Source organism: Schistocerca americana, chromosome 3 (genome assembly GCF_021461395.2).
Source record: "Schistocerca americana isolate TAMUIC-IGC-003095 chromosome 3, iqSchAmer2.1, whole genome shotgun sequence".
NCBI lineage: Eukaryota > Metazoa > Arthropoda > Insecta > Orthoptera > Acrididae > Schistocerca > Schistocerca americana.
The window spans coordinates 869887155-869903035 of record NC_060121.1 but is presented as its reverse complement, the minus strand read 5'-3'; the positions used below and the strand labels follow the sequence as shown (position 1 = coordinate 869903035).

The window sequence follows — 15881 nt, the reverse complement described above, 5'->3', positions numbered from 1 at the left end:
CTGCTAACTTTTACCGATTTTGGACTAAGGAGCTGACCCGCAAATGAAGTTAACACACTATACATATAGTTTTTATTGAAAGTAACTCCAGAATCAAATCATAAAACTGGGCATATAAATGAAGTAATACAGTGGTTTCGGAAAAAACATACAGATAGTATAAGTAATAAAAACTGTGAGGAAAGAAATTGGGTGGAGAGAGAAGCCAGCTATTTGAGCACACAAAGCTGACAGCTCAAAGTAGTAGGGAAGTAATTTAGTGAAGTGAAAGTTGAGAATGAGAAATGGAAACCTAAAGACGTGAAAAATAATGAATGGATGTCATGAACGTACATCTACAATCAATTTGAGAAAAAGAAGGAGCAAAAGAAGCAGATGGTGTAGATTCCAGGATAAATATAAGAAATGCAAGCAAATAATAAAATATATATATAACAATGTAATGGATAAAGAAAGGGAGAAGAGACAGAATTTATGTGAAAGATGTAAGGAACAAGAGGGACAAAGTACCCCAAGACTTCAGAGGAAATAAATTCTATAGTGATTATGTTCTAGAAAACTGCACAAATGTAAAGCATGTTGAACTATTTACTGTAAAAAAGTTTGAGAAATATGTGACTACTCGAACACAATATCCAGTTCTTTTTATTATGTAGAACAACTGACATAAAGGTCTGATTACCTGAGACAAATCTATGATTAATTACCTCTACCTTCCCTTGTTTTGTACTTTGTATTTTTTCTCTTTTTCTGAATACTTTGCTTTTTCTCCTACACATTTACTTTTGTTGCATCTTTTACAAAATATGGCAAACAATTGTATTATTTACATCATATGTTATTGGTCTTCATCTGGGTGTAGTGCATATTAACTTCATAATCAAATATCTTGTCCTTTGACTTTTTATTGGTCCTTTAAAGAAGTTTTATGTATAATTTTCAATTATTTCTCAATCCAACCAACTTCAGATAAGGCTGCTTCATCATGTGACAACAGACAGCTTCAAATGAAATTTTGGCCCCTGAAGATGGAGCATTTGCTCCGAAATATGTACAGACTCAATAAAATGGGTGAGTGACTTTTTACCAATAAAATACATAAAACTGAAAGAAAAATGACCAAAATATTTCCAAAAAGAAAAAGTTCAGACTTAGAAAAAATATAATGGATATCCTCCTCATCACCACCACCACCACCACTGCCGTCACCACCACCACAATCACCGTCTGCTTCATGGGGTGGTCTTCTAGGACCAATTCCAGTCCGTTCATCCATCTATCCACTCACACACCCTTTCCTTGGTCTTCTCATACATCTTTTGTCCTTGGTCAGTATGCAAAACTTTGTTTTAGTAGCTGCTTAATACCCATACAAAGGCAATAACGAATTTTTTAAATTCCATAACTGGGAAAATGATAGAACAGTTTTGACAGATATATTTTTTATCCACATTCAAACCTCTCCTCCCACTGTTATTTTGAGCCAGTTCTGTAAGATATATTAAACAGTCTTTCTTGCAACACATAACAAATGTGTGTATGAAAATTGTTTTAGAACAGAAAATAGGGAAAAAAATAAGCTATTCATTAATAAAAATAAGGTTGTTTCCCTGTAGTTGTGGTCACTAAGAGTTGCGGCCTTTCAATGCGGGCACAATATACAAGCATACACATAGAACAAAGGAAACTCACTAATTTAATTCCAAAAATTTTAAACAATAATAGTATTAAATAAGTAGCTACTAAAATCAAAATTTCTGATAAACACAAAACTTACTGGTTCGTTTGGAAAGAGTTGTATTATCACTCTTCATTCCATGTGAAACTGTATGAATCTGGAAGAAGTACTTCAGGCCTGGCATGAGATCACCTATGAGCATCCTCACAAGTGGTGGTTTGGAACCAAGCGACACGCCATGAACATTCTGTTCTGTCAAATTACGTGTCTGTTCAGCAGTGTCTGGGTCATCTTCGGCACGCCATTTGATAACATAATACTCAATACGGCCTTCTGGTCGAGGCCATTCGAGAGTCACATTAGATGAGTCAACTAGGACTGCTATGGCTGTTACAGGGTTGGGTCCTAATGCAAAAGAAAATAGTTGCTACAGGTTATCAAATGTATTCAAATTCCTCTTTTAATGTGATATTTTGCAAATTTTGAATACTCACGGACTGTGTTGTTGACTTCTTGTGGTTTATTACTTTCTACACCATAGCTGACAGTTGTTACCTGAATTATGTACTTCTCACCAGGTGTCATATCAGCAATTTCAGCTTCAGGTACTTGTAAAAGTGGCAGTTTAACCCAAGATGTTTCATCCTCTGTGCGATACCTGTTTACAATGTACAAACAATATTCAAGATGCATTTCAACACAAACAGTTATTATATTTTCATTTTTGTACAGAAAGCATCTTCGTACACTTGTGCACTTCATGCAAAATCAGAAAATATGTTTTCGTGTTAATCATACACATTCAGTGACAGAGAAAAAACTGTAAGTAATTTAGGAGTAAATGAGACAACACACTGAACTGCAAAAGTGGTGAGTCATCATCAGGCAGAGATGAAAGAGAAAGAAAACTTGCTAGCTTTCAGAATCAATCCTTTCTTGAGCTAAAGGATGGACGGACACACACACACACACACACACACACACACACACACACACACACACACACACACACACAAAATAACCCTATGTGCCCCTACATGTACACTAGCTCGAGAAAGAATTGAGCCTGAAAGCCATCAAGTTTTACCCTGGAGTTTTTTAGGAAAGTAAACTAGGATGACAAGGTCAGCTGAGACACAGAAGGAAAGATGAAAGATAGATCAAAAATGAAATGCAAGCAAGCAATAGACACCACATGAAAACCGAAGAAGGTGCAGTAAGTGCAAATAGGGTAGTCAATGAATCAGCAATATCCTCAGTTTGTCCTTCCCTTATAGACTGACGAGCTAAAACATTATGATCAGAGCCCATCTCGATACTGAGCGCCATCTGATGGTGGTGTAGCCGTGTTACTCTGTAAGGAGTGTATATAAGTGGAACAGAGATGAATGGGGTGTCATTCTAACAACAATACTGGCCTCAAATGGGGAAATACATTGACACTACTTTGACATAGGGCAGACTGTTTTGCCCTGATGTCTGCAAACAACCATCTCAGAAACGGTGAACCTGATCGATTGTTCGTGTGCTACTGTCATGAGCATTTATGGAAAGTAGTTGTAGGACGTGAGTCCACAAGTAGATGAGAAGGTGTTAGATGCCTACTACTCATCAAAGAACGTGGGTGTCGAAGGCTAGCTCCATAAAGCAAAAGCAGCACAGACAGTGATTTGTGGCAGACCTGATAACAGAGTAAATGCTGGTGCAGCCATAAGTGTTTCAGCACACACACTGCCGAATGTGATTTCTGCAGCAGATGACCCCAGTGTGTTCCCATGCTGAACCAACATCATCAATTACGATGGCAGGGGGCATGGGGTCAATGAAATTTGACTGTGGATCAACAGAAATGTGTCACCTGACCAGATTAACAATGTTTCTTGTTACACTAAGTCAATGATTCCTGTCCAGACACATAATCATCCAGGCAAATGACTGCTCGAAAGATACACCATGCCATGGAAGCAGACCAGTGGGGGAGAGGTGTGGGGCAGTATTTTGCTACGAGAGACATTTGCCTGGACTTCGATGAAACATGTGGTAGTAATCGAAGGCACTATGACAGCTGTGAAATAGGTGAACTTTATTGTGGACCACCAGCATCCCTTCATGCTTGATGTCTTCCCTGAAGGCAACGGCATCTTCCAGAAGAATAACTGTCCATGTCACAAGATCACAATCATGTGTCAGTGGATTGAGGAGTACAACAGTGAACTCACTGATGTCTTGGCCAACAAATTCACCAAATTTGCCTATTCTGAACTCAATGGAACACATCTGAGACGCTATTGGGCACCAGCTCTGTGCCCACAAAGCACCAACTTGTAATTTAAGGGAATTGCATAGCATGTGAGGAGGCTTCGGGTGCCACGTACATGTATAAATCTACCAAGGCCTTATTAAGTCCGTCTCAGGCACAGTCACTGTTGTAATGCACCTAAAGGTGGACCAATACAATATCAAGCATGTGGTCATAACGTTTCGGCTGATGTAAAAATGAGCATGAACAGTAAGTAGTGCAGAATAATTGGACAAGAACAGTCAAGACAAGAGAAGTTGGAAAATTAACAACACCCAAAAAAGGGGAAATAAGCAGACGTAAATAGGGCAAATGAGGATATACAGAGTTCAAAAAGAGAAAGAGTTCAAAAGAAGAAAAATAACAACAGGATCAATTAGTGTAAACAGAGGCCAAGTGGGCAATCCAAATTGAGCACATGCTGTATAGTGAGTGCCCACCTGAAAAGACAAAGGAGAATCTAAATGTTACACAAGAAACCATGCAACAGTAGCACAGCTATTACGTAGCATAGAATAGTTTAGTAGCCATCATGCTAGCAAAAAATCTAAATTGTGATTGTTAGTCAGCTAGTATATAGCACAAGTTATCTACAAAGTGGCTCTCCCTCCGATGGATTAGATATTACTACTGCATGTGACAGGGCTGGGACAAGTAGTAAAATAGACTGTATACAGCAAGTTATCCAGTGGCACAATCATGCTGATATGAGCCATATGTCAATCAAAGGGATTGAGATGCCATTGTAATTTCGGCAAGGATTTTGCAAAAGTTAGTAATACAACAGAAACCTACTCTAGTTGGACTTGGGAGATTAGTTGGCTCAATGGAAATCTGTAAACATGGCAGGGAAGTTTATGGATTCCAGTCCAGAATAGCACTATGGCATAAGATGTGCATTCCATCTCAAAATATGGTCAAGTGGGTCAGAGGCTGTCTGCAACAGCACAGGAAATTTAAAATAGAGTGTGAAGTTGGTTTAAGAATAAGGACTTGAACACACAAATACTGATAGTTTTCAGCTGTTTAACTAGTGCAGAAGTACTGAGCAGCCTATTGCTGGAATGGAGACTAACACTGATGAAGGTCACAGATTTGGGAAAGTATCGGGATACTTATCAACAAAAATGAATTTCCTAGAGGTTCAACAATGCAACTTCACTCAAGCTACATATTGTGAAAATACTGTCATAACATAAGAATCAAACAAGGTGCTGCCAGTGTCTCAACTCCAGGGAAGCTTTCTGTAAGCAAGAAGTGAAATGGTGGTTGCAGAGGAATATATCATGGTTCCCACAGTTGTGGTTCACACCTTTTTGTGTGTCATCTGCTCAACTGTGTTTTGGTTTTTGGTGAGTATGGAACTGGTTTAGGTTACGAGGAATGAGTCAACAGATTTATTTTTCAGGTGGGCACTAGATCAGAAAGTCTTCAGAAAAAGCAGCAGCAGATAGTCCATATGCAGGGTGAGCAGTAAGTATCTAGGTTTCATTAAATGGCTATCAAGTTTCTATGTTTGATGGAATAATACTGGAAAAAGCACAAACATGCAGAACATTAAAAAAGATAATGATTTTTCGTGCCGCATAGTACCCACAGTGGGTGTGAGAGGTGGTAAACTCATCAACAACAAAGATGGCCGATCACTTTACAGTCAGAGAATAAGCACAGACTCCTTTGTGTTACGAGATATGGAATTCAATCATCCTTGTGCACAGATGGTGGAATTTGGTGAAGGGAAGGAATGCCACAATTCATTCAGAGACAATAAAGAACTGTCACATGAAGCTAATGACCACAGGTTCAGTAAAGGATGCAGCAAAAACAGGTCATCCATCCATGTCTCGGTGATCTGAGAATAAGGCAACTGGGCATAACATGTTCAGTAATAGCCCATGGAAATCAACATGCCAGGTAGCTCGTTCACGACTCACAAGGCACACTGTGCGTCAGGTGTTGCATAGAGAATTAAACTTGCGAGTGTGAAAACCACATTACGTGCAGCAGTTAACACCAGAAGACCGTGATAGCATAATAGAGTATGGGGAATTGATGCTGGGTTTGCACGAAGATTGCCCTCAACTGTTTCACATCATCCTCTGGAGTGACGAGATTCTATTCCATGTTGGAGGTTTCAACAATCGGCACAACTGTCACAGTCCTAGAATTACAATGGAAAAGATGCATTCTCATCCAAAAGTGACCGCGTGGTCTGGAGTAACGTCTACAAATGTCATTGGCCCATGTCTCCTACGTAACACAATTAATGGAGAACATTACCTTCAAATGTGTCAATATTACATTTGGCCCAAGGTATCAGAATGGGAAAATACCGACAACATTATCTTCATGCAAGATGCCACACTGCCTTACTTTGCAAATGTTGTGTGGAACTGGTTGGATGATAAGTTTCCAAGATGTTAGCTGAGGAGCTGTGGACCTCATGATTGGCCTGCAAGAAGTCCACACCCGACACCCTGTGACTTTTTTTTATGGGTCCTGGCAAAAGAGGAGGTGTACCAGATGAAACCTCGCACATTGGACAGATTGGAAGCACAGATTCAGAAAGTGCTTACCAACATCCCACACAACTTCCTCCGAAAAGTTGTGAATTCCATTCCAGGTCATTTGAGGAGACCGGTTGACACCACAGGTGCCTACAGGGTAATTTAATGGAAAATATGCAATCATATTTTCATATAACAGTGTACATATAGTACACTACTGGCCATTAAAATTGCTGCACCATGAAGATGACGTGCTACAGACACGAAATTTAGCCGACAGGAAGAAGATGCTGTGATATGCAAATGATTAGCTTTTCAGAGCATTCACACAAGGCTGGCGCCATTGGCGACAGCTACAACATGCTGACATTTATCATACACAAACAGCAGTTGACCAGCGTTGCCTGGTGAAACGTTGTTGTGATGCCTCATATAAGAAGGAGAAATGCGTACCATCACGTTTCCGATTTTGATAAAGGTCGGATTGTAGCCTATCGCGATTGCAGTTTATCGTATCGCGACACTGCTGCTCACGTTGCTCGAGATCCAATGACTGTTAGCAGAATATCCAATCGGTGGGTTCAGGAGGGTAATACGGAACGCCGTGCTGGATCCCAATGGCCTCGTATCACTAGCAGTCAAGATGACAGACATCTTATCCGCATGGCTATAACGGATCGTGCAGCCACATCTCGATCTATGAGTCAACAGATGGGGACATTAGGAAGACAAGAACCATCTGCACGAACAGTTCGACGACGTTTGCAGCAGCATGGACTATCAGCTCGGAGACCGTGGTTGCAGTTACCCTTGACGCTGCATCACAGACAGGAGTGCCTGTGATGGTGTACTCAACGACGAACCTGGGTTCACGAATGGCAAAACGTCTTTTTTCGAATGAATCCAGGTTCTAGAATGAGATTTTCACTCTGTAGCGGAGTGTGTGCGGATATGAAACTTCCTGGCAGATTAAAACTGTGTGCCGGACCGAGACTCGAGCTCGGGACCTTTGCCTTTCGGGGGCAAGTGCTCTACCAACTGAGCTACACAAGCATGACTCATGCCCCGTCCTCACAGCTTTACTTCTGGCAGTACCTCGTCTCCTACCTTCCAAACTTTACAGAAGCTCTCCTGCGAACCTCGTAGAACTAGCACTCCTGAAAGAAAGGATATTGCGGAGACATGGCTTAGCCACAGCCTGGGGGATGTTTCCAGAATGAGATTTTCACTCTGCAGCATAGTGTGTGCTGATATGAAACTTCCTGGCAGATTAAAACTGTGTGCCGGACCGAGACTCGAACTCGGTACCTTTGCCTTTCGCGGGCAAGTGCTCTAGCAACTGAGCTAACCAAGCACGACTCACGCCCCATCCTCCTGTAAAGTTTGGAAGGTAGGAGACGAGGTACTGGCAGAAGTAAAGCTGTGAGGACGGAGCGTGAGTCGTGCTTGGGTAGCTCAGCTGGTAGAGCACTTGCCCGCGAAAGGCAAAGGTCCCGAGTTCGAGTCTCGGTCGGGCACACAGTTTTAATCTGCCAGGAAGTTTCATTATATGGTACGTTTATGTTAAAGTGGTGGCAGATCAAATTGGGAAAGAAGCAGAACAGATCCATGGAGTTTCAAGATACTTTTCTCACAGCTAAAAGTAAGCAAGTTTTAATAATTAATTTACATGAATGCTACAGAAGGCAGTGTGCTTTCAGTTCTCTGAGACTGCAGATGTGTGTGTGTGTGTGTGTGTGTGTGTGTGTGTGTGTGTGTGTGTGTGTGTGTGTATGTGTGTATGTGTGTCTACTGCTGACAAAGGCCTTAATGGCCAAAAGCTATAATTGTCTGAATCTTTTTGTTGTGCCTATTGCAGGCATTTATTTATTATTTACTGGTCATGTAAATCTAGGGCTATACAGTGTATAAAGGATATCTGGGCCATTTATTAATAACTATACAAATTATTTGAAAAAATTTTTACGCACATCAGTTTAGCAAAAAGATAATATTACACAATATTTTATTATTCTATACACTTTTCAAAAACAATCTTAGTTGTTGCTGCAGCTTTGCCTTTCTAGATACTCCCTTAATGTACAGAAACAGTGCTTCATCAAGTAATCCTTCACTGCTGATTTGAAACTGCTGCTATCCATTATTATTTTTGTGGATTTTGGTAACTCATCATACAGTTTGATGCCAGGTTGCAGTATGTCTTTCTGTATCATGCTGTCTTAGTCTGTTGTACATGAACATAATTTGTCTTGTCTGGTAGCTGTGTATGGATTAATTAATAGGTGATTCATGGACTGCAAACTGCTTAATTTTTCTATTATGATAAATACATTTTCTATCATGTAAAGACATGGAAGAGGTAACATTTTATTTTTCTTAAATAGTGGCTTTCACGATATCTTTGGACAACTCTTCCATTACTCTAGTAATCATTTTCTGGAATCTAAATGATCTCAAACTTGCTCCACAATATCCCCAAAATACTATACCACATTTCAGTATTGAGAAATATTAAGCAGAACATATGGTCCTGGCATTATCATATTATATATTGTTCCTCAGAACTCTTATTGCAAAAGATATTTTGCTCCGTTTTCTGTTTATGTCTGCATGTGTATCCCACTTCATATTCTGTTGCATCCATATACCCAGAAATTGTGTACACACTGTTTTTCTGATTGTTTATCCATTTATTTCAGTATGTGGATTAGCTGGTGTCATATTCTGGGTGGTGTACATTGCAACAGATTTTTCTAGATCTATAATAAAGCTGTTATTATTGAAGTACACTGCTATATTCTTTGTAATGGCCTTCCTTAAGCGAGTTTTCAATGGTTTCTTTGGCATGTTCTGTAATTAAGATGCTGGTGTCATCTGTAAATTGTTATATTTTATTGTTACTACTGTTATAAATCATTTACATGTAGTAAGAATAGGATTGGACTGAAAATGAAACCATGGGGAACTCCATGTTTGATCACTTATAAATCTGACAAAAGGGTACTGACTTTCTCCTTTACCTCATGTGTTATTTCCACGATCTGTTGTCTTTCATGGTGGTACATTTAATACAATTATATGATGCTCCCCTAATACCCTAATTCTGAACCTTGCCAAGTAATTGATCATGACTGATTGTATAAAATACTTTGGTAAGTCTAGGAATACGCTCAGGGTATTTTCCTTCCTACCTAGCCTCTGTAGCATTTCATACAGAAAAGAAAAGGTTGCTGCTTTGGTTGAGTGATTTCTCCTAAAACCATGTTTGATTCTATTGATATAAATATCTATTTATTCAATTAGACAGTCTTTTACTTAAAAAAGTTTCTCTAGAATTTTTAAAAATACAGACATTAGAGAAACATGTCTATAGTTTGTCACCTCTTCCAGGCTTCCTTTTTGTACCGTGATTGCACATTAGCAACTTTAAAGCATGTTGGAAAGTTACAAGTTGAGAAGGACAGGTTTACAAGGTAAGTCAGTGGTTCAGAGATTAAGTCTACACTTTTTTTCCCAACACAATCTGGTATTTTATCTACTCCTGGTGAGTGTTTTGATTTTAGATGCTTGATTTCTTGCTGTAATTCTTGAATATTAGTTATGAGAAATATTGTGTTATCTGCCTAATCAGTTTTTGATGTCATTTGAGTGGGTGACATTTTTCTCATTACGTTTTCTGCTATATTCAGAAAATAGCTGTTAAACACATTAGCTACATCCTTCAGGTTGCTGATTGACTGTAAATTCTGACTGTACATTTTCATTCAACTGTTTTGTTACTTCCTGATTCTTTCTTTACAATATTTCAAACAGCTTCTATTTTGAAACTACCTGGCAGGTTAAAACTGTGTGCTGGAGTGAGACTCTAATTTGGAACCTTTCCCGTTTGCTAGCAAGTGCTCCAATTGTCTGCAAAGATCCCGCAACTTTGCCATAATAAAATGTAAATTTCCTGGTATCATCGAAGACCACAATGCTACCTCTGTGTGCAGTTTTACTCAATACTATATTTGTGTTGTTTCAACATGTCACAGCATTAAATTAGGCTGCAAGCATTAGGCCATTTATACTATTCTTACAGTGCATTTATTTTGCATTAATGTAGTTATACAGGTTACACTTTGTTTCAACTCTGCATAACTCTTGTCCTCATTATGTTTGTTATAATGTTGATAAAAGTTTGTATTCACTAATGTCCAGACAACGTCACATGTATTGTGACCCCTCTAAGATTTTCTCAGTGTGACTGATTAATGATGTGCCCCCAGTTGTTCAGCCAAGTTGCTTCCATTTAATGCACAATATTTTGACGACATATCTCATGATTTCCTTCAGCTGCTGCTAGTTACGCTATTACTTGTACTCGTTGTCTCGAGTCCAAACAGGCTGTGCACTGAAGTCCAGGCAGAGAGAACACACAACAGCACAATTCTCAGAACTAAAGGATATGACTAAGTATGTCATCAAAATATTGTGAATAGAATATTGTGAATAAAATATACACAACTATACTGAATACCATTATTAAAAAGTACTGTTGCCTCCGAGTTGACAATTATTTAGAATTATAAGTACACCATCGCAGACAAAATACTCATTTGCGTATATGTTACGTAGAATAACAATAATAATCATCATTATTTGAGAATTATTGCATACATGCAAATATTATGTACAGCAGTAATCTGTTAGTTATAAAAAAATTGTTACCTACTTGATCAAAAAATCAGAAAATAAAGTATTCTTCGGGGCATCCCAACGAACTAAAATTGAATTACTTGTTGTCCGCTCAATGGTTAAGTTCTGAGGTGGGTAGGGATCTGTAAGTTACGAAATACATTCACAATTAAAAGTTCCAGATTGTTGCAATATACTGAATACACTAAAATGATTATATGTAGAACCATGTTGTTTATTGTTTATCCTTCTTAGACATAGGTTTCATTCTTTAGCAGGCAGAGGAAAAATTATTTTATTTTATTGTCAATTTTGGTTTTATTTCCACAAATTTCAGTACATTTTTCCCAATTTACATGTTACATTTTGATAATATTTAAAAGATAACAAAATTACTAAATTTCTCAACATAAAGACACGTTATGAGCTATGACATGCATCAAATCATAGCAAACTAAACAGTGAAGATGGCACATCTGAGAACAAATCCAGAATGAAAGAATGGACTCTTAAACTTTAATAAATGGTCACATGACTATCACGCAAACATCAAAGTATCCTCATTGGGAACATCCAACATGCTTGACACTGAAGCTCTGTTAATAATCACAGTGAGTGTGAAAGCCAACTTTTAATCACAGGGGAGGATTCTGAAACAATGGACATTCAGCAGAATGTGAACCAACACTTTCTTACTGATTATGACTAGTAACTAAAGCTACGTCTATCACAGTTGACTTCCACCACTGGGTGATGGGTATTATGACCTGCACAAAGTGTAACTCAGAATTTTAAACACTGACAAGTTATCTACCAGCATCAACTGTTTAGTTGCACACACAATATGGTTGGGTTTAACAATTCCTATCAGTAAAAATTGTTGGTTATCCCAATATCAGACATTAAGCAATTTCAACAGTTTTAGCAGCAAATCATATGAAGTAATCATTATCAGATAGTACACAGATAATGCCGATATTAGTCAACTGATGCCTTCCTTCAGAATTATGACTTTTTACTAGACATTTTTACTAGAAAAAACAAGAAAAGACAAATTTCACCATATTTCTTCAAAGCCACCACTCATAATTATGTTGTCAAGAGCTGCCTGTTTTGGCTAAATTATGTTACTACCTGAACAAAATTTTCATGTCCTAAATCATCAGGAATGCTAAAAAGTTGAGCATTACACATGTTACAAAGTAAATAAAACATCTCTAATTGTTGTAAAATTATTGTTGACAAAACTGTATTAATGGGCATAATTACATACTACTAAAATCTCTATAATCTACCTTACTATAGGTCAATGTCTGAAAACATTTGGTGGCATCATAGAATAATAAAATATAGGGCTACACTTCTGTATTATCTTATGTCTGCATATTACCTAGCACCTTATGATTCTACTAGCTGAAAACAAATACTAATCTAATTGTGAACCATGAACTGATGTGATTTATATTCGAACGGATTCATTATACTCTTAACATTTTACATAAAGGGCTATTAAGGTACGCGTCACAGGCATTGGTTAACACTATGAAGTGCTGGAAAATAAAAAAGTAAACTACTATAACTCTGCTGACTTGGATATCCCAAGGGACAGATTCTGCCTTTTAACTCTTCAGCTTTCTCTTATCCACGTCTATTCGCAACATTTCTTTGTAAACCATCTGAGAGTAGTGCAGTCAGTGATGACAGGGAAGGGGAAAAAATATTCTGACACACGGCACAGTAAGAGTGGCCCTTGCTAATGTTTCCATTCAAGCAGTGTGCTACTTCCTTGTTTCAAAGTTTCATAAAGCGAGGGCATGAAGCGTTACGAGAAGTTTGGAAAGTAATTCATGCCACAGATGGAGAGTCTAATGATCACGAAATGTTTCTACTGTGACTTCTCTGTTTGCCAGTCAACTCTTGGTGACTTCCTCCTCTTCCAGGGTTTGAATCAGCTATCTATGTGCTCCCACAGAAGACTGTATTAGTGACTTTGTCTACAGGGATTGGTACTGGAAAGTAAGTACTTGCATATATCAAATTATGATGTATCTCCAACAGCAAAATTTATCTCTAATATTGTGACGCTTTAACCATGTGTGTATCTCCAGCATCCCCTCCTAAACAAATGGATCAGTTTCAACCAAATTTGGCACATACTACTTGGGGAATCAGCAATGTGATGGTTAGAATCTCCTAGCTCCCAAGGGAATGGAGATATGGGTGAAAAGGGTTTTTCAACCCCTGACAGCAGATAAACCACTGACATCAGATGGGCACAGCTAAGTGATGAGAGAGGGGTGTAATGGGACACCCTTCTTTAGTATTGCCATTTTTTTCCCCATAGAAGTAGCTGATACCAGGTGTCTGTATGTGTGGATGGATATGTGCGTGAGTGCGAGTGTATACCTGTCCTTTTTTCCCCCTAAGGTAAGTCTTTCCGCTCCCGGGATTGGAATGACTCCTTACCCTCTCCCTTAAAACCCACTTCCTTTCGTCTTCCCCTCTCCTTCCCTCTTTCCTGATGAGGCAACAGTTTGTTGCGAAAGCTTGAATTTTGTGTGTATGTTTGTGTTTGTCTGTGTGTCTATCGACCTGCCAGCGCTTTCGTTCGGTAAGTCACCTCATCTTTGTTTTTTTGTATATGATGTATTATATTTCAGGCTAAAATGTATAAAAAGAAATTAATTTGTTACAATCCATATGTACAGCTAAAATTACTCTTCTTTTAGAAATATTCAAAATTATGAAATATCTGGAATACTTAAAATTCCAATTATTATTCACTCAATCTGATGCTTATTATTAAATTTATTTCTGGATTCATTTACAAAATAGTGACATAACTTGCTGAAGATTTTTCTTTTGTTAACAAAGTTTGTAAACTCTTTTGTTTTGAAAACTCTTTGGAATATGGTTAGTACCACCGAAAGTAGTAGTAGTAGTGGGCATGCCTCTGATGGAAATGGATGCTTTTTTATATCTGGCACTAGCAATGTAATTTGTGGTGTTATAGAAGTGGAAATTGTAAAGATGGTGTGACAAAAAATAAAATTCAAGAATAAGACAGGCAAATCTCCAAACATTATTATGTCAACTAGAACCCACAATGTTAAAGATATTTCAGCCTTAAGAACCTACGTGTGGAGGGAGAAGCGGTCAGAGGTCAAAAAGTGGGGGGGGGGGGGGGGGGCATAGAGAGAGAGAGAGAGAGAGAGAGAGAGAGAGAGAGAGAGAGAGAGAGAGAGAGGGGGGGGGGGGGGGGGAGAACATGGTCAGAGAGACAAAGAGGAGGACATGGTCAGAACGAGGGAAGTGAGGGCAATGGACAGGAGGGAGGGGAATGGGTAAGAGGCAGGTGGAAGATGGACAGGGGTAGTGGACGGAACAGGAAAGGGGGGGGGGGGGGGAGGGTACAGAGATGATCAGGGAGATGGAGGAGAGGAGGAAGAAATGGGCAGAGACATGAGGAGGAAGAGAGAGACAAAGACATTAGGGGAGGCTGAGATGGATAGAGAAATGGAGAGGAGAAGATGGACAGAGAGGGGGAGAGGAGGAAATGTGGGCAATATATGTGCTATACGTGTGCACAGGGGAAGCTGCAGGTAAAAGGCTATATTTCAATAAATACTTACACACAGCCTGAAAGTATTCATGTGGCTCGCTTCGTAGACCATGACTGATAGCAAATACTTTCACTTCATAGCCTGCCCCAGGGTACAGGTCCTCCAGCAGAACATATGACAGAGTTGTTACTTTTGTCACACTTTGTCCTGTTAAAAAACAAAACAAATACAACTCGTCAATAAAAGTTGCAGGCCACTGTGTGTGAAATGCTTTACAACTACAAGAATGCTGCTTTTTATAGAATTCTCCGTTCATTGCCATCCAAACATTTCACCTGATTCTGATCAATACTGAAATATGAATCAAGGGAATGTGGTCATCATGGACTGTATTTTTTTTTTTTTTTTTCAAGTATTTTGGCTTGTAATAACACAAAAACTTTAATAAACACTTGAATGAGACCTTCATCAAGTAATTAATACAAAAATTATATGTTGCTTTTATCTACAGAAGTAACTGTCACAACTCCATTCACAGATGTATGGTCTTCCCTCTGCCAGGAACCGTTCAATCAGCAACAATATCAGTACAATGACAAATATCTACAGTTTCTTTTGCTGCCATCAGCATAGATGCTTCATTGACTTCTGTTAGGGCATTATGTGAGCATTGATAATACCTCTCCAATTTAACAGGTTCAGGTGGGACACCCATTATAGCACAGAATATCTGGGCTGCTTTTCTACCCTTTCAAATACACCCCACGGCATAGCAAGGGGAATATACCATTTCATAAAATTTTTACATGTTACAGGAGATGTCATTGTACTCTTAGTAGTTTTGCATACTTGGCATTCCACTACAATTTTGCTAGATTGGCTTCTTCTTTTACTTGTGTCCTCACTAAACATAAACATTTTTTCACTGTTACAGGATTTACATATAGCAGTAGACAAAAGGAATCGTGAAAGCTAGCACTAGTTTAATTAAAATACAACCATTATTTTTATTATTTACAATGTCAACATTCTTGTTCATCTTTGCTAAGACATTTTAACTTGCATTTTGAAGCACTGCCTGGTCGACTTTTAGGCCTAACCTCTCTTTGCTGTGGTGTACTAATTTATTCATTTTTAATACCATTTCCAACATAGTT

General features: G+C 38.6%; 1 protein-coding gene across 3 annotated transcripts in view; it reads right to left on the bottom strand.

The window, feature by feature from the left end:
* The window catches only part of LOC124605128 (tyrosine-protein phosphatase 10D), a 344674-nt gene that overhangs the window by 75647 nt on the left and 253146 nt on the right, over window positions 1–15881 (bottom strand). For all 3 annotated transcript variants that reach the window (XM_047136608.1, XM_047136610.1, XM_047136609.1), the window contains exons 12-15: window positions 14794–14931; window positions 11199–11304; window positions 2173–2336; window positions 1778–2083 (exon numbers count right to left, since the gene is read on the bottom strand). In XM_047136608.1, coding sequence (XP_046992564.1) covers window positions 1778–2083; window positions 2173–2336; window positions 11199–11304; window positions 14794–14931 — 714 coding nt within the window. The remainder of the gene's footprint in view (window positions 1–1777; window positions 2084–2172; window positions 2337–11198; window positions 11305–14793; window positions 14932–15881) is intronic.